Source organism: Brassica napus, chromosome C2 (genome assembly GCF_020379485.1).
Source record: "Brassica napus cultivar Da-Ae chromosome C2, Da-Ae, whole genome shotgun sequence".
NCBI classification, from domain to species: domain Eukaryota; kingdom Viridiplantae; phylum Streptophyta; class Magnoliopsida; order Brassicales; family Brassicaceae; genus Brassica; species Brassica napus.
The window spans coordinates 41,741,141-41,767,194 of NC_063445.1; the positions used below are offsets into that span (position 1 = coordinate 41,741,141).

The 26,054-nt window shown below is 35.3% G+C and overlaps 2 protein-coding genes across 2 annotated transcripts; one reads left to right on the forward strand and one right to left on the reverse strand.

Moving 5' to 3' along the window:
* Positions 1–223: 223 nt before the first annotated feature.
* On the forward strand, positions 224–6,751 carry LOC106383574. Its single transcript, XM_013823654.2, has 2 exons — positions 224–716; positions 6,690–6,751. Exons 1-2 carry the CDS (start codon positions 224–226, stop codon positions 6,749–6,751), a joined length of 555 nt encoding a protein of 184 aa, XP_013679108.2.
* A 13,840-nt stretch (positions 6,752–20,591) lies between these two features.
* On the reverse strand, positions 20,592–21,596 carry LOC106383576. The gene has a single exon (XM_013823655.3). The coding sequence runs from the start codon at positions 21,594–21,596 to the stop codon at positions 20,592–20,594; it is 1,005 nt and encodes a 334-aa protein (XP_013679109.3).
* Positions 21,597–26,054: the final 4,458 nt, after the last annotated feature.

The window sequence follows — 26,054 nt, forward strand, 5'->3', positions numbered from 1 at the left end:
TTATAAGTCAGTTGATGAGTACAATTCGGTCTTGTTTAAGACGGTCTCGATGCTGAGACTTTGTGGTGAAGTAGTAACCGAAGAAGAGTTACTTGAGAAAACATTCTCTATGTTTCATTCCTCGAACATAATTCTGCAGCAGCAGTACCGAATGAAAGGCTTCGCCACATACACTGATCTGATCTCGTGCCTGCTACTGGCCGAGGCAAACAATGAGCTCCTGATGAAGAACATTGAAGCTAGACCTGTTGGAACAGCCCCATTACCAGAGGCCAATGAAGTTGAAAAGAAAAATCTCAACGAGTGCAATTACATCAAGAATGATAAGAGATCACACGGCAAAGGCCGAGGTGGATACAGAAACCGTGATTGTGACAATTACTCGAATGGCCGAGATAGATACTTGGCCGCCCGGAAAGGAAACCACAATAACCGTGGTCGTGGTTCCAATCCCGGCCGTGGTCGAGGCGGTTATGGCCGAGGTCGAGGCGGCATATCCAAACCGTCTTACTCGACCAAATCCATTTGTCACAGATGTGGGATGAGCAACCATTGGGCCATGAATTGTAGAACTCCTAAGCACTTATGTGAGCTCTACCAAGAAAGTATTAAGGACAAGAACCCGGAGGCTCATATGGTCAATGATTTCGGATATGAGGCTGATAAAGAATCCGATGTTGCTAATGACGACCTGATGGATTTTGAGACTTCTGATTGTCTCAAAAACTAAAATTTTTCGATACGACTTGTTTTATTGCTTTATGATTGTTTTATGATTGCTTTGGTGTTTTTAATTTTATTGTTGGTATTCTGAAACTTTTATAAATGAAAGTTTTAAAGTTTTTATAAAGTCTCTGAGAAATGAAATCTTATTTATAGAAATGAATGATGAGATGAGCATACTCATGGTGGATAGTGGCACAAGTCACACAATACTTAGAGACAAAAGATATTTCATAAATCTCACAATGCAAAGTGCAAATGTACACACCATTGCAGGTGTTGCCGGCCTGATTGAAGGTCACGGCCAGGCATATGTATTGATGCCGAAGGGAATTCATCTAGAGATCAAAAATGCCTTGTATTCCCCAAGCTCTAAAAGAAGCTTATTGAATTTCAAAGACATAAGATTGAATGGTTTCCATCTTGAAACATGGGAAGAAGGAAATAAAGAATTCCTTAACATAATTTCGATCACCAAAGGCTATAAAAGGATCCTAGAAACCTTACCTGCAATGTCTAATGGCCTATACTATGCAAAGGTCAGTATGATCGAGGCTAATGCCTGCGACAATTTCACCTTATGGCATAACCGGCGTGGCCACCCCGGTACTAACATGATGCGAAAGTTGATCATAAATTCACAAGGGCACACGTTCAAAGGAGTTGTCCCATACAATCTCACATGTGCAGCATGTGCACAAGGGAAACTCATAACCAGGCCATCAGCAGCCAAAATTAATAAAGAGATCATAAACTTTCTGGAAAGGATTCAGGGAGACATATGTGGACCAATACACCCACGTAGTGGGACGTTTAGATATTTCATGGTCCTGATTGATGCATCGACCAGATGGTAGCATGTCTGTCTACTATCCACACGGAACTTGGCATTTGCACGCCTGCTTGCTCAGATAATAAGACTGAGAGGACACTTTCCAGACTTCCCTTTAAAGACTATACGTCTTGACAATGCTGGTGAGTTTACGTCCCAGACGTTTAATGACTATTGTATGTCCATGGGGGTAAGTGTAGAACACTCCGTGGCACATGTACATACACAGAATGGCTTGGCCGAATCATTCATTAAACGTATCCAGCTGATAGCCAGACCATTACTAATGCGGTCTCAACTCCCGGTATCAGCATGGGGACATGCAGTATTACATGCAGCAGAACTGATTCGCATCAGGCCATCTAGTGAGCATAGATATTCACCATCCCAGTTACTCACGGGTCATGAGCCAGACGTGTTCCACATCAAAACATTTGGATGTGCCGTTTACGTTCCAATTGCTCCACCATAGAGAACGAAAATGGGACCACAGAGAAGGATGGGAATATACGTAGGATATGACTCCCCAAGCATTATAAAGTATCTAGAGCCAACAACCGGTGATTTGTTTAAGGCCAGATACGCAGACTCACAGTTTAATGAGTCCACATATCCTACATTAGGGGGAGATAACGGCCGGTTGAGCAAAGAAATCGAATGGTCTCGACCATCAATATCTTGGCAAGATCCTTGGACTAAAGAATGTGATATGGAAGTCCAAAAGATTATACATCTTCAAAAGCTAGCTAATCAACTGCCAGATTCATTTGCTGACCCAAATCGAGTGACAAAATCATATATCACGGCTTGTAATGCACCAATACGAATAGATGTCCAGAAGGGACAAGGTCAAGTGGCTACAGAGTCTAAACAACGTCTCAAACGTGGTAGACCTATTGGTTCCAAATATAAACAGCCTCGGAAGTCCAAGAGAGGTGCTGGATCCAAGAGCATCAAGGAAACCGTCCAGAACATTGATGGACCGGCCGAGTCGACCCAGACGGTCGAGCCAAGTGAGCCGGCCATGCCAAATGATCCGACCGTTCCAAATGATGGGGTTCGGGATGCCGAACTTCATGGGACACAAGGGCCGGACAATCAAGAGATCTCTATAAACTATATAATGTCTGGAATGAAATGAAACAGAAATGATATCGACGTCGATGATATTTTTGCTTATAAAGTAGCACTTGAGATCATGGAAAAAGATGAGGATCTAGAACCCACGTCCATATATGAATGCATGCAAAGATCAGATTGGATCAAATGGAAAGAAGCTATAAACGTGGAGTTAGAATCATTAAAGAAAAGAGGTGTTTTTGGCCCTATAACTGTGACACCTAGAGATGTCAAATCAGTGGGATACAAATGGGTCTTTGTGAGAACGAGAAATGAGAAAGGAGAAGTAGTGAGATACAAAGCACGGCTTGTAGCACGAGGATTCTCACAGAGACTAGGAATAGATTATGAGGAAACTTATTCCCCTGTGGTGGACGCAACTACATTACGAAACTTGATCAGTTTGGCCGTGAAAGAGAAACTTGATCTGCGCCTAATGGATGTAGTAACAGGGTATCTGTACGGTCCACTGGATAATGAAATTCATATGAGAGTTCCAGAGGGTATTGAGCTCAAAGATAAGAAAGGTTCTCGAGAACAACATTGCATTAAGCTGAATAAAGCCTTGTACGGTTTGAAACAATCAGGTCGAATGTGGTACAACAGATTATCAGAGTACCTAATGAAAGAGGGTTATAAAAACGATCCAATAAGTCCATGTATTTTTATAAAGAGATTTGACAGCAAGGGCTTCGTGATTATGTCTGTCTATGTGGACGACCTGAATGTCATTGGAACCACTGGAGAGATTTCTCAAACAGTCGAATGTGTAAAAAAAGAATTCGAAATGAAAGACTTAGGAAAAACTAAGCTCTGTTTGGGACTGCAATTTGAGTATGTGGATAATGGAATCCTTGTGCATCAAAAGACATATACAGAAAAGATACTCAAGCAGTTCAATATGGACAAGGCTCATTCCTTGTCGAGTCCTATGGTCGTGAGGTCCTTAGACCTTGAGAAGGATCCATTCGGACCAAAGAAGCCGGACGAGGAAATGCTCGGGCCGGAAGTGCCTTACCTAAGTGCCATTGGAGCCTTAATGTACTTGGCTAGTCATACTAGACCGGACATCAGTTTTGCCGTGAGTTTACTGTCTAGATTCAGTTCATGTCTGACACTTAGGCACTGGAACGTAATAAAACATCTGTTCAGATATCTGGAAGGAACAACCGACTTCGGATCCATCGAAACCCTAGACATAGATCGCCATCGCCATCGCCATCGCCGTCGCCTTTTCTAGAGAGCGTTTTTTTTTTCTAATAAACCACATCAAATCAATTTGCAATATTGCAACTTTGTTATACCTTATTTAGTAGGATTATTTTTGTGAATCTTCCATTACACGGTTTTTCAAAATGTTGAACAAGAAATGGAAAAGTTGGAAATGTTCTTCCCATCTAACTAGTTTATTGAGCCTAGTAGATGTAAGATGGGCGCGTTATGAATTATTCCATCTACATTTTAGTTCATTAGAATACGTATTACTACTTATAGTGGTATATATGAGAAAGTTCAAAGTATATCTCTTATATATTATTTGAGAAACATTACAATATTTGAGATATTCATGTGTTATCACCAAAATGATTCTTAAAATATTTGGAAAAATAGGTCGTTCATTCAAATTTTTGTGATTTTTAAAAGTTTCACATTCAAATTTTTGTGATCCATGGCTTAAAACTTTTGTTTCTAAAAAATACAAATGGTTACAAAATCATATAAGTAGGAAGTATCATTTAATAAATACTAAGATTTAAAGATATATATATATATATATATATATATATATATATATATATATATTAGGAAGTATCATTTAATAAATATTAAGATTTAAAGATATATATATATATATATTAAATTAAACTATATACTATATAAAAAATACAAAATATTTTAATCTCAAAATTTGCTTTAACATCTTTTTTTTGATAAAAAGCTTTGAATAAATATTGACAACTTAATATTTAAAACCTATTGCATTGAATTTTTTTTAAAAAAAAATTAAATTACTAAAACTATTAGTCCCACAATGAAAATGTTGTAATTAATGATTTAATGTTTTTTCTATAAAAAAAATACAAATGATCAAAAAACCATATGAGTAAAAAACATAATTTAATAGATATTAATATTAAAAGTATACTATATATATATGTCTTAATATCATTTAAATTTAACTATATATTGTATAAAATAAAAGATGTGATTGTTTGGATTAATAAAATTTATTTATGTATTCGCACCAATTTAGTTATATACACAATAGTTGCTGATTTTTTTATTATTTAACATAAGATATTATTTTAGAATACATAAAAGAATATACAATATATAAAATATAATATATAATGCTTGTCCGGCGCCTTCTATTTATTACTCCCTCTGTTTCATAATAAGTTTCATTCTATCTTTTTTTTGTTACACAAAAAGTGTCACTTTACAATTCCAGTGCAAATTATACTTACTTTCAGCTGGAAATTAATTGCAAATTGCATTGAATTTATAAATAATTTTATTTATCTCAAATACTATTGGTCAGAAAGATGTAATTAATAACAACTTACATATATTTCCGCTACTTTCTTAGTCTGTGTGAAAAGTGTCAAAGTGACACTTATTCAGAAACGGAGAGAATATTTTGGCATACGACGTGGGAAAGTTCACGTGATTCGATACTACTATATGTTTCAACTTATTCTATCTATATGCTGAAACACTCATCAATATTTCATCTAGAGGAGCTAATCAAAGAATGTGAAATTTCTTATATAACCAAATGGGGGTAGTCTAGTAGTAAAATTTTGGAGTTTGGTGTGTACTCACATCAATCCTATGTTCCATTCTAACTAAATTATCATTGGTTCATCAGTATAGACTTGGATTTATGTCCAAGTGGTTAACATGATGGATTGTAACAGACGACGGTCTACCTTTTTGTAGTCAATTCACTCTGCAACAGTAAATGTGTTTTTTCAGAAACCAACCAGATCAGCCGATAGAATATATAAAAAAATATTCTTACGTATAGATGGAAATATTTAGTATTTTCTGGGTTAGCTGAAGTAAATAAACTCTCCATCTTCTCTCTTAGAAAGCTTCTTCATCTCTTGGCCTCCGTTCACCGACTTCGGCCGCTTCCATAGGGCTGGAGTCGGGTTTAGCTTTTTGTTTCTTCCATCTTCGGTGTTTCATACGATCATTTGCATGTTTGATTCTGGAGGTGAAAAGCTGAAGATCTAGATCTACCTTAGATCTGTTCTGATTTCGAGATTGGAGTTTCCAGTCCGTAAGATCAACGACTTGGTGGTGTGTCTTCTAGGTTTCATGCTCCTTTTTTCTATTGCTGGTGTCTTTGGCTTCGCTTCGTCTCTATCCCTAGTCACACTTGTTTATCAAGTTTGATTTTGGTCGGAGTGGTGTGGTTCGCTCCATGTCTTCTCTCCAAAGGTATGATCGATTCCTCATCTTTCACGGCTTCTCAGTTGGCGTTTCTTAGTCTTTCTCGTTGTAGTCTCGACTTCGCCGTTTCGGGTTGAATGTTATAGAACGAAGTGTTCTGTTCTCCGGTGTTGAAGCTCAGGTTCTCTGGTTTCTATTTGCTTGCACTTATTCACTATGGGAGGTTCCTAGTTCGTAGTCTCTTCTTCAAAGACCCGCATGGAGTATTGGTGTTGTGTCATTTAGGAGCATTTCCTCCTCTTCGTTTTGATCTTGTTTTTTTGGTTTTACCCTCTTTTTCATCATGCAAGATAGGTTCGGGTTATGTTTGTCTCTCTTGGTGGGCTCTATTTCTGGAGAATTTATTTCTGCCGGCTTAAATTTTGGGTTCATCCGGCTTTAGTTATCATATCTGTATCTCTTGATGTAATGTTGTTTGTTTAATATATTCATCTTTCGGTGTTAAAAAAAGATGGAAAAATTTCGTTTGTGAGATTTTTTTTGGGCATTTGGCTAGCCGCGGTGTAGATCAGCTGTAAAATAATCTTATATCTTGTGATATTTGATTATGAAGCTAGATATCGACCCAAGGGAAACCTTCAGATTAGCAGAATTGGAATCTACACTTTGGGGTGAGGCACAGGTGAATAACGACCAAAAACGAGAATTATAGGTACAGACCAGACCCACATTGGTAACTTCAGGACGCTGGTGTTTTATTGATGGTTCATGGAAAGATAAGGATCTATTTTCAGGACAGGGCTGGTATAGTACCCTACCGGGTTTCAATGGCTTATTTGGGGCACAGAATGTAAGGACATGTCTTTCACCACTCCACTCGGAGGTGGAGGCGCTGATCTGGGCAATGAATTATATGAGGAATTTAAGACAGTTTCAGGTGACGTTTGCAACAGATTGTTCTCAATTGGTGAAGATGGTTTCGGAACCAAAAGAATGACCAGAATTTGAAAGTTATCTGAAAGATATCAAGATCCTACAAAGAAGTTTCTACAACTCAGAGATCGTTCATGTACCTCGGACAAAGAATATAAGGGCGGATAGCTTAGCTTAGCACGCAGTGCTAGAAAACAACTGTCTTTCGTCGTTCACATGGATATGGAGTTACCGTTTTGGTTTACAGAGTCAAGTTGAGTCCGTGAATGTTTTGTTGTTTTAAAAAAAAAAAAAACGAAGCTAGATTATATTGGATTTCATTAACGGCTGTGGTTGGACTTTCTCCGTTGGCACTTAAGTTTGGTTGGTGGTATATAAAATAATTAGACTAAGATCCACGCCTTGCGCGGGATAAAAATTATGTATATAAATTATTTTATGTATTATATGTTTTTACATGTTATGAAATAATAAATATATATTGAATAATTAAAAGTCAGTAACTATTATATATATAATTAAATTGGTACGAACGTATAAATCAATTTTATTAATCCAAACAATTTTTTAAAAAAATTTGATAGGATATATAATTAAATTTAAATGATATTAACGTACATAGTATATTTTTAATATTAATGTCTTTTAAATGATGTTTTCTACTCATATGTTTTTCTTATCATGTGTATCTTTAATAGCAAAAACTTTAAATTACTGATAACAAAATTTTCATTGTGGGATTAATAATTTTAGCAATTTATAATTTTAAAAAATTTATCAATGTTAGTTCAAAACTTTTATCAAAAAAAATTATTCAAAGTAAATTTTGAAATTAAAATATTTATTTATGCAATATGATTTATAGTTTAATTTAGAATGATATATATACATATATATTTAAAATATTAATGATTAATTAAATTAGTCTTTTATTTATATAATTTTGTAATCATTTGTATTTTGTCATAACAAAAATTTTAAACCATAGAACGCAAAATTTGAATGTGAGACTTTTAACAGTTTTAGTAATTTATAGTTGTTTTTTAAAATTCAAAATATAACATATACAGAAAAATCTAAATTTTTATAATATGGTTATTGTGATTTTTTAAAATTATTTTAATAGTTTAAAATTAAACAAATTTGATAGAAGATACATTATTTTTTATCAGATCTTTATTATTCAAAATCATTAATTGTCATATATACTTTAGTCACATTAGTCATTTCTGTAATCTTTATTTAAGAAAATAGTAAATGATATTAATAATGAATTTATGGTTAGTTTAATAAAATATTTATAATATAATTAGATGGACCAACATATTTCTCTAATAATTCTAAGAATCATCGTAGTGATGACACGTTGCTAGAAAAAGAAGTTGTAATGTTTCACAAATAATATATAGGAGATTTAACAGAAATCCAATAGTACAATTCATTTCTTTTTTAGTTTTGGTAAGGTTCAGTGACATCCCACAGAAAAGCTCTCGTAGATATTACGAATTATTTAAAATGCTTTTGCAATGATCACGTTCTTTCATATATACTAGGGGTATAGCGCGCGGAGCCGGATAAGTTATTGATCGTTGTGTAGTTTTGTGTACGGGATTTTGTTGTTTATTTTTTTTTCACTTTTGTTTTTCCGTGTTGTATGTAACGGTGATGAACATAACATTTGGAAGTCATACAGTTTGATTAAGTTGATATAAGAATGACCGGCGAATTCATATGCATTATTTTCGTAATGATTTGATCGACCATTAGTGTTATTAGCGCTTTCATGTTCAAAAGATAAAGTTTATGAAGTTGTTTAGTATTTACTTAGGTAGTTGTTAGTATATAAACCAAATAGTGTAAGGAACAAAATATAAAATTTGAATTCAAAAAATTAAACAATTTATCGAACAATAAATTAAATTATTTTCTTATTTTACCTAAATTAGTTTCAAAAATATAGAATTATAATAAAATATTTTTTAAAAAAAATTATTAACTCTAGAAAAATTTATAAAATTATACGGTTGCAAATTATTTATTTTTAGAAATTTACTCGACTTTGTTAAAAATAGTTTATGGTGGACAAAAAAAATGTTAGAAATAGGTAAACCAAAAAAATACACCACTGACAAATCTTGTATGAGTTAGAACCCGTCGATGTTTCATTAATAATCCAAAATAGAAATAAAATCTCCGAACAGAGAAAACATGCAAGGGAAAAAATATCCAAAGTTTATGATGGAAAACAAAGATAATAGCAGTTTTTAAAAATGCATAGAAAAGACGTTGACGGGCTGATAGGAATATAATAGATATTTCCAATCACTCACGGCAGCGCTTGCGGTTGTTTTGAGCGTCTGAAATCTCTGGAGGATCTTCTGCAGCACATTCCTCATCGTCCTTGTCTCCCAAAACAGACGGGCCCGATGATGCTGCCAATCTTACGTCACCTTCACTGCTTGGAAGAATGTTCTCACTGTGGTCCTGAAATACATGAACGTGATGACAAGTAAAATTAGACAACCTTGCCATGGTTCTCTATGATGGTATCTTCAGTGATGGTGGAGATAGTTAAGGTACGGTGATTGCTATTAATGGCTTCCATCAATTTAAGAGCTCTCCATGTTTTGGGCTGGATCTTGGCAAGTAGCTATGAATACATCAAACACTATGTTGCTGGCATGTGATTTGAATCGACCTAGAGAGCTTACAACGACATAGACGGTGAGGTTCTTGAGTATATTGAGCTCCACCAAGCCAGACACACTCGTTTTCAACACCTTGTTCCCTATCTCTCTTCTAATTACTGCCATGTCCCTCGATGCAGTTCACCGCAGCAGGTTTGTTAATGTTGGAGAAGAAGTTATCTGACCACCAAATTTCAAGTTTTTAAGTCTCAAGATGACACTAAGCTAAAAGACATTGTTTTAAAATCAAACCAATAACATACAAAAGGAACTCACCAGAGATTCCGATCACATCCATGTCAGGGGAATCATCGCTGAGGAACTCAATAACATTATGCACACCTTTGGTTACCATGTCCATCCCCATTGCACCACACCGGTGTTACAACTGAACCATACATAGCCCCATGTCCATCCCCATTGCACCACACCGGTGTTACAACTGAACCATACATAGCCATTTTTTCCCTGCCAATGTACAGTGAACAGTTTGTAGTCTCGTAAATCTAATTGACATGCATCCACTAAATCATTATTTCATCAGCAGAAGTTTCAATCTTGAGTCGAACCACACCACAAACATAAAAAAAATTTCATCTTGGTGGTACCTGTTGAAAATGACAGCCGACGTTTCGAAGTGATCTGGATTCTCCTAGGAAGGCTTAAGTTCCATAGCACGTTGGCACGACAAAAACCGGACAATAGGCGCTCTAGTTGTACCGTCCTTCAGCTCCGCCTGAGACGTACCCAGCCTTGCAGCCTCTGTTAGTCCTAGCAACCAAATAACTTTCCGTTATAGCCCATCAGAATAGAGTTTACATCATATTAGTTAATCGGACAACTTCAAAGCGATCAATCAACTTTCACGATCGACCCCCTATCGTAGAGATGGATGGTAGTGATTCACACGAACTAGGATAGAACCGTGGATCTCGGAATTCTGCCCAGAGAAACATACGCTTAAAGTATTAAAACTGATAGCTTGAATATTGATTAAACAAATATGGTATATATTATTCCATAGAAAGTCAAATTGTCAATACCTTTTCCTGGGTACTATGTTCTAGGCGGAGAAAGGTGGCGGGGACAACGACCGATTAAGCAACAACAACACTGGAGGCTGACATCTTCGAATGTTGGCTAAAAGCTGGGACAGTTCAATTTAGGAGTAATTTAATAAGAGATATGGGTCTCGAGGTTTGTTTGAGGAATTATATATACTGAGACGGATCGTTTCAGAGGTGAAACGGTACCATAACTGATCGTTGGAGATATAGAGAGGTGAAGATGAAAAGTTTCAGAATTTTTTTTGATAAGCTAAAAAGGTAACGCTAAGATTCATTGGTGGAGACCGAGTACTATAAAAATCCTAGATACATACAAAAGAGATTTAGCCCACTTATAAGTTTTATTGGGCCAGAATGCGGATTTTACTAAATAGGTTTCGATGATCAAAGTTACACGTGAATATTGAAACATTACAGTTATATGTGGGATCCACTATAAAAAATCCTTCATAAATATATATTAGTTTCGGTAATCAATGTACAAAGTATCCTTTAGTTTAATGGTATAAATGTTGGTGTTTATATCACAATAACTCGGGTTCGAGCCACAGATTTTACATTTTTTAAAACTTTTTAAAAGTGGGTTCCACTTACCTGCTGACGTGTCGCATCAGGAGTGATGAAACTGGCTCATTATACGGTAGATTATTCGTTAGGTGTAATAAATAATAATGGAGAATTATATGCATAGGAAAGGATGCATACATTTTGCTTCACATGGCTCCTTCCCAAAAGCTGAGTATATATTAGATAAGTTCTATATAAATAATCGAAGAAAATTTTAACAATATCCTTATAATTTCCCTGTTGATATATTTATCCTATGAGAAATAAGAGTCCATAATTGCCGAATGTTAGTAGTTCAAAGAATCCAGAGTTTTGGACTAACTTTAGATGTGCATATAGATATTAATGACTTATTGACTAGTAGTGTCCACAGAATGTGCATATACAAAAATATGAGAATAAATTAGAATACAAAGTTTAAGTATACTTGATTTACCAGTAAACAATACTTTTAGATGATAAATAGGTCTGTCTCTTTACGCAGTTCTAGGAATTTTCTTTTCTGCTATGTTATATGTTGATTTAGTACCTCCAATTTGGTTATCGGAATCGGTGGATACATCTACTTAGTTGTAGTTATTGTTGTAAAGAAAAATATAGATCTCCATAGAATTTACCCAAAAACAATACCTTCACTTAGTTAACCGAAAAAATACTAACAATATATATATATACACATATTAAATATAGTAAAACACTATTAAAACTATTTTTTCGTAAAAATTATAACTTTCATATGAACCAAAAACTAAAAACAAATATAGTAATAATAATTAATTATATTAATTTATAATTTTATTATAATAATATGGAAAACTAAAAAACTAAATTTTATTGTTACTTATATTAATTTAATGATTTTTATCTTATTATAATAATATAATTTTGATACTTTATGACTATAATTTGTTAATATTGTTAATTTACTATAAACTTCTACCACATATGTTAATCAACCAGTGATTTATATTCTGCAATACACATGTTTTTAGCCACTACCCACATTTTCAAAGTCCTTCATCTCCAACCATATAACCAATGCATTTAAACCAGTTAGGTTATTAAAAACTCATTCAATCTAAAAATAAAATTTTGAACGAACTTTATAAATTAGCTATTTACAACTTCAGATTTAATCAAAATGAATAAAAGTATGAATTGATTGGTTCTATAAGGTTTAAATTTAAAAATATCAAAACATGACATTTGTAGAGAATCCGTTAAATTAAGTTGTTTTGCTAGTAAAACAATAGTAAATTTCTCTATTACTCAAAACTCTATTTTCATTTGATTTTCCATTATATAATTTAGTCTGTGTCAACCAATGCTATGTGCATAGTCTATGATGTCAGTATAGTGAAATCAAATTTATAATTTTGTGACGACTTTTTTAAAAAAGTGTGTTAGATTTAGATAAGTTAACCTTTTAAGCCACACATAGATAAGTTTCTTTTTGGTTACAATGTGTGGTTAAATATTTAACAAATGAGATAATTTATTAGAATTAAATTAATCAAGGGAGTACTAATGAATTTTATTAACAATGTCATTATAGACTTAAATCTATAAACTTTTGTTTATAAATTAAAAAAATTAATGAAATTTATAATTGAGTAGATATTAATATTTATCACATCTGAGTAAAAATAGTAATTTCATTAACACAACCCTATGAACTATATATATATCTTGATTTTAATAAGGGTCGTTATAAAAATAATAACATTCTACTAAATTATGAAATTTTGAATCTATATAGATTTTTCAAAACTTAAATAAAATTATCATAAATTTCTAGAGACTACCGATTACATATTTAATCTTTTATATTTTATCAAAGATGTCTGAACTTCAGAGATATTTTGTTATATATAAAATCATTATTTGGATAAAAAATCAATACACATCCAAATATTTTCAAATAAAAAGCCATGATATTAGTTAATTTTCAAATTATGTAACCCAAAATTTTAGATATGTTATAAAATGCAGAGAACAAACTACCTCTACCAAGTTTATGATATTGATCTCAGGAAAATTCTTACTCCACACCCCTGTTTACGTGTGTCAAAATGGTCCCTACTCCATAGTCGAAGAGTCTGAAATTCAACTCTTTACATGATAATTTAAATAAATATATAATGCCCCTACCGTTTCACGGCTAATAGGCCATCCACGTCTGCTCTCTTGGTCTGTGGGCCTCATTCCGTTTCCAACTGTCTGTCCGTTAATTTTTCGGAGGCTTGATAGTCATTTTTATTGACCCTGCAATCACCACCTAACTTTTTTCCGTGCTTTGGTCTCATTTACACGGTATCGCGAATCAATTTCTGACAGGTCAAACATCCTTCTATTAATTCAGATCAAGCACGCTTAACTCTGGAGTTTTAAACAGATGTGTGACAGAAAAGGTAAGTCAATTTTAGTGACATAAATAGTCAAATCAATCATGTTAAACTTTTTCATATATCATAATTCCAGATGTTACAAAACATTGGATGAAGAAAAATAAAATTATGCATCAATTACTAAGAGAACCTTTCATTCAAAAAATAATGTTAAGAGAAAATATACGTGGCGGTGTCCTTCTACATGCATGCACATGTATCTCCCCAATGTAATAGTAATGGTTTTGGTTAGATAGTATATTTGTGTTTTTTTTTTAATGATTATAAGCAGTGGCGGAGCCACCTAAGAGTAGGGGGTGCCAAATGGCAAATATTATTTTTTTTTTTTTTTGTCATCAACTTTACAGACTCATATAGACTCTGTGAACCAAACTGGGAGATCTTGATCCATGTGAACTACAAAAGACGTTTCCTTCCTAGCGCTACGGGCTAAGCTATCCGCCTTCTTGTTATGCGTTCTTGGTACATAGATAATCTCTGCGTGGGATAATCTCTACGGGCCAAATGGCAAATATTAAATCTATAAAATTTAGTTTTTAAGCTTATATACAGTGATATTGTTATGGTTAATTGGTTAATGTCTCTCTTTTCGACCCTCATGTTTTGGGTTCGAAACTCAATATTATATCATTTCACCTATCCAAACTAATTATGACCCATGTCAAGCCAAATCCTAGCTCTGCCACTGGTTATAGGGGCAAATTTCGAAATGGGTTTATAGTTAGCCCAAAAAAAAAAGAAAAATGTCAATATAAAAAGAATATCAGAACATCGATCTCTAAAATATTATTTGAAAAGTCAATTTCCTATGTATCGTTCTCATGTTAACTATCACAATAGTTGATTACGTTGCTACTTTTAATGAATTAAAATATTATATTTTAAATACTATTATTTATTTTTTATTTTGTTTCTTTTTAAAATTTTCCAAAAAATATATACATATAATAAAAAAGTAAAATTTTTTATAAAGCTAAAAAAACGAATTGAAATTTTTTTATTTTTTATGTTTGTGAAACTTAATATAACCATAATCAAAATACTAAAGCAAATCCAAACTTTCATTTTTAAGATTATTTAAAATAAATTTCAGTTTTCATTCAATAAATCAAAGACATAAATTTATTTAGAATTTATAAAATATTTTAATTGTTGTAAATATTGATATCTATTCATGTGCTTCCGAAAATATATCAACAATTTATGCATATAACTTCCTATTGATCATCGCTTTATTTTCTAATATTTTTTAAAAATATCAACATATAATTTGATAAATATTATGAAAAATACATACACGTTTAAATGATAAATAAAATTGATTTGATTGACTTAATTATAATAAAAAATAATTATTCTTTATTTTGATTTTGAAAGAGTATATGTAATTCAATATATTTACAACATGAGTGACTCGACTAATCCAACTTATATCTAAAATCATAGATTTAACTACGATAGAATATCTAATTTTATAAGAATAGTAATTTATTCTATAAATATAAATCATAGGACAACTCAAAACATATTAAAATGAAAATAAAATATTAACCAACTATTACAATTTAGTTCTTTAGTAAAATTTATATATATGCATGAGACTTCAGAATATTATCGTTATATTAATTTATGTACTTTGGAATCAGACACTTTAGTTTATTTTTTATTTCATTCGAAGCACAATATATGTTAAGTTATACATAATTTTCATAAAATAAATTTACATATCTAATACAACAACCACCTAAATCCAAATAAGAAATTAATCAAAATTTTAATATATTTAGAATAAAGAATATTACAGTTGAATTCAGAGATGCAATCCAATTTACTCAAATGATAACTAAATTGACTATAAAAACAACAAAACCGATTAGATATAACATATATAAATAATTAAAGTAATATAATATTATTTATATAAATGATACATAAAAATTATAAATTAATTTAAAAATTAAGAGTAAATACAATCAATTATTATAGTATAATTTTACTTTAGTAAAATATATTAGGAGAGAAGAACTCACGCGTCGGGCATAGATTCATTTATACAGAGTCGTTGAAAACTTTAACCGAAAGCTTTTGGTCAGATTTTTTTTTTTTTCCATCTTTGATATTTTATATATGAAACCAAAAAATGTCACAAGAGCTTACATCATCTTTAACATCTGAGCTAAGCGACATCAAACCTATTTCTATCGTCATTATGAAAAACATCAGAACACCAAAAAGGCTGGCCTCTAGCGACATAAGATTGGAACTGGAGATCCATCATAGCACTAGTGGCAATTAGATGTGCTCCTCTATTTGCCTCATACGATTCAGCTATCATCTTCCACTCCAAAAAACCCCTTAGTATACGTCTGAGTTCTAATAATTTAAACTTGAAAGAAGGCCAATGACTAGGTTTGTTAATTGCTTCAACTAGCATCCTCCCTTCAACCGCAAAGTATACCATCCTGAAACGATGAGACTTCATGCTCTCTATGGCCCAAGCCACACTAAGAAATTGGGCATCATCTTTGGATTCCACATTCCCAAAGAACCTGCGACTATGCAGTAAAACTGTTCCTCTTGAATCTCTAACGACCCATGCAGCTCCTGCAATCTTCTTTTTCTGCTCCCACTTAAATCCAATATTGCATTTGACAAAGTTCTCCGGAGGCGGTTCCCAAGCACCAGACACGCTTGAATCGATAGATCCCTATTAGCATATGTACTCCTCCTCTCCAATCTCTGAGCTGCATACCAAAGAGAGGCTTCTTCTTCTGCTTTAGCACACACTTGTACACTTTCAAAAAGAGCCCCTTCAAACAACAGGTTGTTCCAATTTTTCCACAAATACCAAAGGACCCATGGGAAAATTCTGGTGACTTCAGACACGTCTTTCTTCGCTTTCCAAAAGGAAATGAGGTAGTTGACATTCGTGAAGATCGAATTGCTATCAAAACCACCAGGAGGTGAAGGAAACCGTGTCATAGCCCACACTTGTCTTGCAAAAGTACAAGAGAACAGAACATGATTAATAGATTCCCCACTCTCTCCACATGTTTGACATTCCAGATCACACTTCATTCCCCTGTCCCTAAGCCCATCCAGCACTGATAAAGCACCCGACAATGCTTTCCAGATGAACACTTTAAGCTTTGATGGAGCCATAAGGTTCCAAACATGATCCTTGAGAGGATTAAGGGAGGGAAGCGCTTGCTGATCCCTTATCAATTCCGCATTCTTCATGGAGAAAGCTAGCTCATAACCAGACTTTACTGAGTATAAGCCACTTCTTGTATGTCTCCATACCCAAGAATCATGTTCAGAGATTACCGGTTGGTTCTTCTCCATAGTCACCATAACTCGGGAGACAAAGAGTTCTCTTAATTTCCTTCTACTCCATCTTCTTGTATGATGATTGATCAGTTCTCACACTTGTAAATTAACATTTAAAACCCGTTGTTTTCGCAGAGGAGGTCTGGAAATTCCATCATCATCTTCCAGCCATGGGTCAGTCCATACTTTGAGCGAAGATCCATTCCCAACAGCGACCTTGAGGCCTTGAACAAGCAGTTCCTTTCCTTCTAGGACACTCCTCCAAGCATAAGACGGTCTTTTACCAAGCTGAACTTTAACAAAGCACGTGCCTTCATAATATATCCCTTTAAGAACCTGCGACATCAAGCAATCTTCGAGATTAATAAGTCTCCAAGCTTGTTTGGCTAGGAGAGCCTTATTAAAACTTTCTAAATCCTTGAATCCCATCCCTCCTAAGTCCTTCGGTAGACACATCTTCTCCCAACTTATCCAATGGATTTTTCTTTTATGCTCTACTGCACTCCACCAGAAATTGGCCAAAGCACTTGAGAGAGACGTAATCGCCGTTTTCGGGATTTTATAGATTGACATTGCAGATACCGGAAAAGCTGAAGCGACAGCTTTTATCATCACTTCTTTTCCAGCTTGAGATAGAGTTTTCGCATGCCAACCTGAAATCCTTCTTCCCAGTTTGTCTTTTAGATAAGAGAACAGCTTGACCTTAGATCCATTTAGGCATTCTGGCAATCCTAAGTACTTAGCCTCCCTTCCTTCTACTTCAATCCCAAGATTATGCTTGACTCTGATCTTATTCTCTTCCCGCACTGATTTACCAAATATAATCGAAGATTTCTGAGGGTTGATAACCTGACCTGTGGCCGCTCCATACCTTCTCAAAATATTCATCAGAGCTTCACTCTGCTCCCCATTCGCTTTATAGGAGAAGAGACAGTCATCTGCAAACAAGAGGTGATAAATTGAAGGCCCCTGCACTCTAAATTTCATCCCAGAAATGCTTCTATCTCTCTCAGCTTTAGAAAGCAGGTGAGGTAATCCTTCTGTGCATAAGACAAAAAGGAAAGGGGACATAGGATCTCCTTGGCGAAGTCCCCTTTGTGGCTCTATCATTCCATGAGGCTGATCATTAATCAGGACATAGTAAGTGACAGTGGTGACACACTTCATCACCCATTGCACCAATCTCAAATCAAATTCAAGCGCCAGCAGAACAGACCGCAAGTAACCCCATTCCACTCGATCATATGCCTTCGACATGTCAGTCTTTACCACCATATGTTTTGAAGTTGGAGTATCCACCACACCCAGAGAATGGACCATTTCATGAGCCATAGTAATGTTATCAGACATAGCCTTTCAGAGACGAAGGCATATTGGGTTGGTGAGATAAGCCCAGGCATCCATGGTCGAAGCCTTCTAACCATGATTTTTGATATCACTTTCTTTATATATCACTGAGCAGAGGCTGATCGGACGAAGATCATCAACTATCTTTGGTTCTGGAGTCTTGGGGATCAAGCATAAGTGAGTATAGTTCCACTCTTTCGGGAGAACTCCATAGTTAAAGAACCTCTGAACTTCCTGAACCACCTGAGCTTCAACCGTTGTTCAAAATCTCTGAAAGAAGAGACCAGACATGCCGTCAGGCCCAGGGGCCTTTGTTGGATTTATAGAGAACCCCGCCTCCCGGATCTCCAGTGCTGAAACTGGTCTGGTCAGCTCTCTATTCATAAGGGTAGACACTCGCGGTTGTAAATCCTGGAACCAGTCTGTAAACGGAGCTGGATTGGATGACCGAAAGAGATTAACATAAAAGTCCACATCAACTTTTCCTTTATCTGCTTCCGAGTAAACTTCAACCCCCTAAGGATTTACAAGATTATCTATTGTATTCCTTGCTCGAGAAGCTCTGACAGAGTTGTGGAAGAATCTCGAGTTTTTATCCCCTCAAGCCAACCATTTATCTTTACTCTTCTGCCACCAATACAATTCTCCATCTCTCTAAGCCTTAACCAATTCTTTCTTAAAGAAGCGAATACGGTCTGTTGGTTGCACAATGGCTGATTGTTCACGTTCCAAAGCAATCTGAGTCTGAGAAATCCTATCTCTAGAGTTGATGTTGACCTGCTTCTTCAAACCGCTGAGCGATCTTCTACATGCCTTTAGTCTGTTTGACAGTGACGCATTGCCATTAGTGCCAGCAGAAAACCACGCATTTTCCACATTTACTTTAACCCCATCGACCTCCAGAAGTCTTCTATCAAAGCGAAACCATCCTTTATAAGAATCTTGAGGCTCGATGAGATGTATCAAAACAGGGCGGTGATCTGATCCTCTCTTATCCAAAAAAGATTGATTAGAACACGGGAACTTCTTGAACCAAGCCGTGTTGCCAAAGAATCTTTCCAGTCTCGTATGCACCCAAGATTTACTTCTTAATCCACTCCACGTAAAACCATTCCCATGACTTTGCAGCTCCACTAGCTTACAAGCATTCACCATCTGATTAAACGGAGTAAAGGATTCATCATCTCTCCACACCCTTCCAATCTTCTCCCCATTATGTAAAATATCATTAAAGTCACCAAATACACACCAGCTTTCTTTTCGATTCACCCCAATTCTACTAAGGCTCTCCCATAACGCAATCCTTTCTTTATAGACAGTGGGCCCATATATACACGATGCAAAGAAAGAAGAGTTCCCAAACTGTATGATACAATCCAGCATGCTCTTACTAACATTCAAAATCTTAATATTAACAGGTCTCCTCCAAAAAATAGCTAAACCTCCTCCATGGCCTATAGGGTCTACAATATATACTCTATCATACCCCAGCCAGACTTGCAAATCTACCAAAACATTTCTACAATTCATCGTTTCCATGAGCAAAAGCACCTCCGGAAAATGTTTCTTACGCATCTCCCACAGGCGTGAAATTGTCAGGCCCTGAGGCCGCCCCAGACCCTGACAATTCCAGCTAATTATGCTCATTGAGACTTCGGCGATCCCTCAATCGGGATCACCCTTGATTCTTTGCACCACGCAGCTTTGTGATCTTCGAAGCCTGCTCCAGAAGCTGACCTCTTTGACCCTGCTCTTTTATCTCCTTCCTTTTCTCCATAAAACTCATGAAGAATACCCGTCGATCCACTCTTCTGCTCCTTTCTTTTCTTAATATAAGGCCTTCTTCTTTGATTTGATTTTCTCTGGCCAACCCCGAATGGTTTAGAAACAGAGTATCCATGACCATATTCCGTAGAGTTATGATCCAAACGCAAAGGAGAATCCTTTAATCCAATCAAGTCCGTAGACGAAGAGGCACCATGGTGATCAGCTGATGCAGTACGAACATCTCTCATAAGATCTTCCCGCTTCTTAATCTGCTTAAGATATTCCTTATGCTGCAGTCCCTTATCCACGTTACCAGTCTTAAACGCAGAAGCCATCAGTTTCAAATCCCCTCCCTGTCTTTCCTGCATCAACTCTGCTGCTGCGTTAAGGTCAAAATAAAAAAAAATGCCTATCCTCTATCCACCTGATGAGTGAAAATAGGAGCAGACTCTAGTCGCAGCATCGTCTTTTGAATGAGAGGATCTTTCTTAGCTTCAGCAACAGAAGATTTAACTCGATCAGTGCGAATAACCTTATCTTCCTCTGTTGCCATCAGTAAGTACCTTCTCATCTCATCCAGTACCTCTGGTGATATCTTCCTTCTTCCCGTTGTCTTACAAAAACCCACTTGTTCTTCAGAAAGAACTCCAAAGAGTGGGTCATCAGGTGCAAGAAGAGCTTTGTTTTGATTGACATCTATAATAGCCCGCTCTCTTCTCTGTGTTGCCTCATCTCTTCTTTTCCTTACTAACAACGGACACACATCCTTCTCATGATTCAATCGTTGACATTCATAGCACCGCTTCTTGACTCTCTCATAGTTGAAGTAGACAACCGTGGAACCCCCCTCCGGCAAGTTCACTATTTTCGATTTCCACAGAGGTCTAGACACATCAAATCGAACCTGAATGCGAACGTAGTCTTGAATCTGAGGCTTATCTGGATCAAAGGCTACCACTTTCACATCACCAAAGATCCTTTCACCCAGCGCTGTAATAGCTTCCCTCGTATAGTAATTGATCGGCAAATTCCTAATCTGAATCCAGATAGGGACGAACTGAAGATAATCTGCAGGGGGATACTCTACCCACTGATCAATTGCAAGCGCCCACTCATTAAAGGTATGAACCCCTTTTTCTAATACCTCCAGTAGATCATGCTCATGATCAAATATGAACTGAAAGCGTTCTTTTGATAAGGCGATTCCTCTAACCCTTCCTTGCTTCTGCCACTTTCTTGGCATATCTCTAATCAGACCCGACATCTTTTGACAGTCTGGATTCAAGATTCTTAAAATCAGACTTCTGAAATTTCTTTCACACGATTTGTACTGGGGAAGATTCGGCATATCAAATGGTTCATCTTCCTCATCCAACGATAACGCCATCATAGCTTTATCCATCGCGTGCGACATCTTGATTGTTGATTCGAATTCACTGAAAATTTTTATCTTCACCGTCGATATTATGAACAAACCCTAAAAACTCTAAAGATTCCAACGCAAAACGATCAGAAAGGATAAGTTTTGAGGCGGACATGGCACTCTTTTATGACAGCTGTGTTCCACCCATTAAATGAGATATCTTAGCGAGAGAGAATTCTTAGCCCAAACTAGGTCACTTGTTATATGGCATGCTTTTGGTCAGATTACTCTATCTTTTTTTTAAAAAAGGGCTAGATTACTCTATATTTTAAATACTATATTTTTTATCCAAAATAAATTATGCTTATAATTTTTTGGAATTTTATATATTTGTACAATTAATCTGGAAGAAAAAATCTAGAACAATATCATGCATGTGCCATGATCTAACTTAAATTTTTCTCAAAGCTCTACTCAGATTCCCTCGAGAAGGTCAAACTTGTTTCTTCCTTTTTATCTTAGACAATTTTTCTTCTTTTTTTTTGTCTTAGATAAGTCAAACTTGCTTCTTAGACAATCTTCCTCTTTTTTTTTTTGTCTCAGACAAGCCAAACTTGTTTCCTACTTATATGTACATATCCATTTACTAAATACACTCCAGTTGCAAACAACAATGATTTAAGAATCAATCAAAACCTAAAACAATTCAAAACAAAGATAATGCAAGTTCTATGATTAATCTAAGCTAACAAGATGAGTTAAATAATAACTAAATAATAAACAAGCAAAATAAACTCAAATTCAATCAACAACTAAACAAAAACGAGATATAATTGAAGTTTACAAGTAGAGTAAGGGGACGTGGCAATTGATTAGGTGATCTAATACTAATCTAGGATGCTAATTAAACATTCAAATGCAAATCCTTAGGTCTAGAAAGATACAATTATATTAACCATTAGAACATACAATTAGATTAACATTAATTTTCATCGGCTAATCACATTCAAGTATGCATTCATCACAATTCCATACAAGTACAACCACAAATCACATTAAGCATCAATTCCTATTGGCCTAACATTCTAAGCACTTCAGTGGTTCATTCAAGCATTTCAACACCTTTCGAGCATGAAACAACCTATAATCTAGATTAATGATTTTTCAATCTTAATCTAGCATAAAACACATCAATTAAGTAAAAATTATATAAATTTAACACTAAGCATTATAAATCAGCACTTATCAACCTAATCTACCTAGATCATAAGTCCAACAAGTGACTACTCACCATAAAATCCTTAAACACATGTTAAATTTAAGAATAAACATGGTAGATTGAAAGATAATCACAATAAATACAAGATAAGATGAAGTAATGATTAAAGAAATCCAAACTTTAAAAGATTACAAATTGTTCTTGAGAGAAAATGAGATAAATCTTGGGTTTTTGGCCATAAAAATCTATATATATATATATATATAAGATCTAAAATCGAACCAGGTCGATCAGACAAGGGTCAACCAATATTTTAGACCAAATAAAATATGATTGTAAAATAGCTAAACACAAAGTACTTAGTCGCAATTACCAAATGCAGGTCACCAAATCGCGTTTGGCCACCGCATTTGGTCTTCATCTCCAAGCTGCGGATGCTCCTCTCTGCGTTCCAAACCTGGGGCGATGCTCGTGTCTACCGTAGATTCATCCTGCCCGGCGCCGTCTCCCGGTTTATACTCTGGATTCATTGGTCATTTACGTGGTCTACTCACAGCCGCGCCACAATCCCACAACGTCACCTCTCGAACCCGACTTCCCTGCCAAGCCACCGTGGTTTTCTCTTGTCGATAAACCGTAGTCTTTGTCCTGGTGAGCTCTCCCTTGCCTTGATTCTGCGGTGTCGCTTTGTCTGCGGTAAACAATCCACTGTACTCACCTCCAAACCAACTTCTCCTTTATTGCTCTTGCAGTCCCAAAACTTCTGTTTATTTTCATTTCAGCCCCAAACTTTGGAAATTAAAAGAAATAACCTCTAGTTTCAGCCCTAAACTTCAAAAGTAAAATTTAGACCCTGTCAAAGGCAAATAAACAAATATATGCACTAAAGACTTTTAAATACAACGTAAAATGATCAAAATGAGCTAAATGAGATGCTAAATACCATTAAAACCATAACATATCAGCATGTTTACACATAATATATGTCACACCCGCTTCTTACTTAACCAAAACGGCATGTATACACATTGCATACACCCACAAGAAACACTTAAAAAGGCCAATGCAAATCTCATTTTCAAGGATCGAATCCATAAGTCTTCACAAACCGTACTAAAACAAATAGGAAATGCTTAAACAAAGTACCAAGTCTTAGAATGAAATAACTTTTAGAAAACAAACAACCTGAAAACCCAGCACCACACCGAGACGACTACTCCTGAACTTCCACAAACTCTTCTGAAAAGAAAAAAAAGGTAAGTATTTCAAAAATTACTCAGTGAGGAAATCTCTAGGAACCCCGAAATCAATCACCAAAAATCATCACACAACATAACATAAGTATCTAACTTGAATACCCAGAAAAACAAAAGCAATCAACAAGAAACGAGGATAAACCACGACGGAACCAACATGAGATCACATCACGCTCTCTCCACGCCTCTTATGTTGTTGTGTATTAACTCACCACATCATGTGGTCTTCGTGAGTTCCACGCCTTCACACAATCACGCAACATCACGTTGTTTCTATGGCATCCGTGCCACCACATTCACACGATCACACTACATCATGATGTCTCCCCATGATTTTTGCTACCACATTCTTAAATTTACACAAGCATGCCCACTCTGGTGATGAATCATGCCACCTCACGTGGTCTCCACATGATCCAACAAGAAACGATGCATTGCCCGAGATGTATGTACCTCCACCACTTTATACATGCACACATATGACTTAAGCTTTTTTCTAACTCATATACACCGCCCAAACATGCCATCACCCTAATCAATTCATTCATCACATATAATCCTTAAACATCATTCAACCATGTTTTAACAACCTAGCAATAGATCTATGTCTTTCAAACATCAAGAAATATATCATATTTATATATATAGATCTAGGTAAAACAACTACATGTATGCTTATAGACACATGTAGGTATTAATTATCAACTTAGACACTTCTACCATGATGAGAGAATTATAGAAGGAGATAGAGATTGAAACAAGCCCCACCTTAGCCTAGATATACGAGATGAGATATGAATGGATGTAGATATGTGTTCTACGGCTCCTCACGAACCAGATCTATAAGTAAAAAGGTTAGTTTCCACCCAAACCTTGGATCATAGATCTATAAGAAGAAAAACGTAAGGAATAACGGATAGAGAGATAATAGAGTTTCCTTGCCATCACCAGTAGCTGGATCTATAAGAAAGAGAGTAAAAGACTTAAGAAAACAACGAGAAAAAGCTAAAATATCGCCCAGCGAGATCTCCTCTCCTGTGAGACTACACATTAATTCAGACATGACTTCGCTACATTTTGTCTCTATAGAGAAATACCTAAAGGTGACCTCTTTTTTTATAGAATAGGAAGGGGAAAACCATATGAGTTTATCTATATAAGCCATAACGTCATGAGCCTACTTACTAAGTATTGGGCTCGGGTCCAGAATTTGACAATATAGATACATAACTATTTATATTGAGAGATGAATGCATCGATGTAAATGTAAATATCTATTTAAACCAGAATTTAAGGTAAATGATCGGATTTAGTGACTTTGGGAGTAGTTATAATTCTATTTATCTAATCTACCCACCTTTTGGAAATATATGAAATTCAAACTTATTTATTTATTATATATTTCTAATTAGAGAATGAATCACAATCTTTGATAATATGACAAAAACATATCTCAATACATGATGCTTATTTTGACTACATGTTGCAGTAATATGAGATGCGATAATTATTGTCCAATATGTGGGGAACCAGAAGAAAATGTTACTTATGCCATATTTGAATGCCCTCCAGCTCTACAAGTATGATCCCTATCAGCTACACTATCTAGCCCCAACATTTTTCCGTTACCAAGTATTTATGCCAATGTGGATTACCTCTTCTGGAGAAAGAATAACATTGTTGAACCAGAACTAGTCAGAGATCCATATCTCTGGATTATCTGGTATATCTAGAAGGCTCGGAATGATAACCTTTTTAGGAGAATTGACAGAGAGCCTTTGGAGCTTGTCCGATGAATGCCAAGACTGGTTTAATGCAAATGAGATGGTCACTCCCGCTCCGCAAGAGTATAGTAGCGAGGAACTTCAGGTCATAAGCCTGGATAATATCTGCATGTGGATGGTTCATGGACTTCCACAGCACATTTCAGTGGTTGTGGATGGGTTTGAAAGGATAGTTTTGGAAAGATTCAGCTCATGGGAGCGCGAAACTTAAGGAGGCGAGAGACTGCCTTACATTCGAAAGTAATAGCAC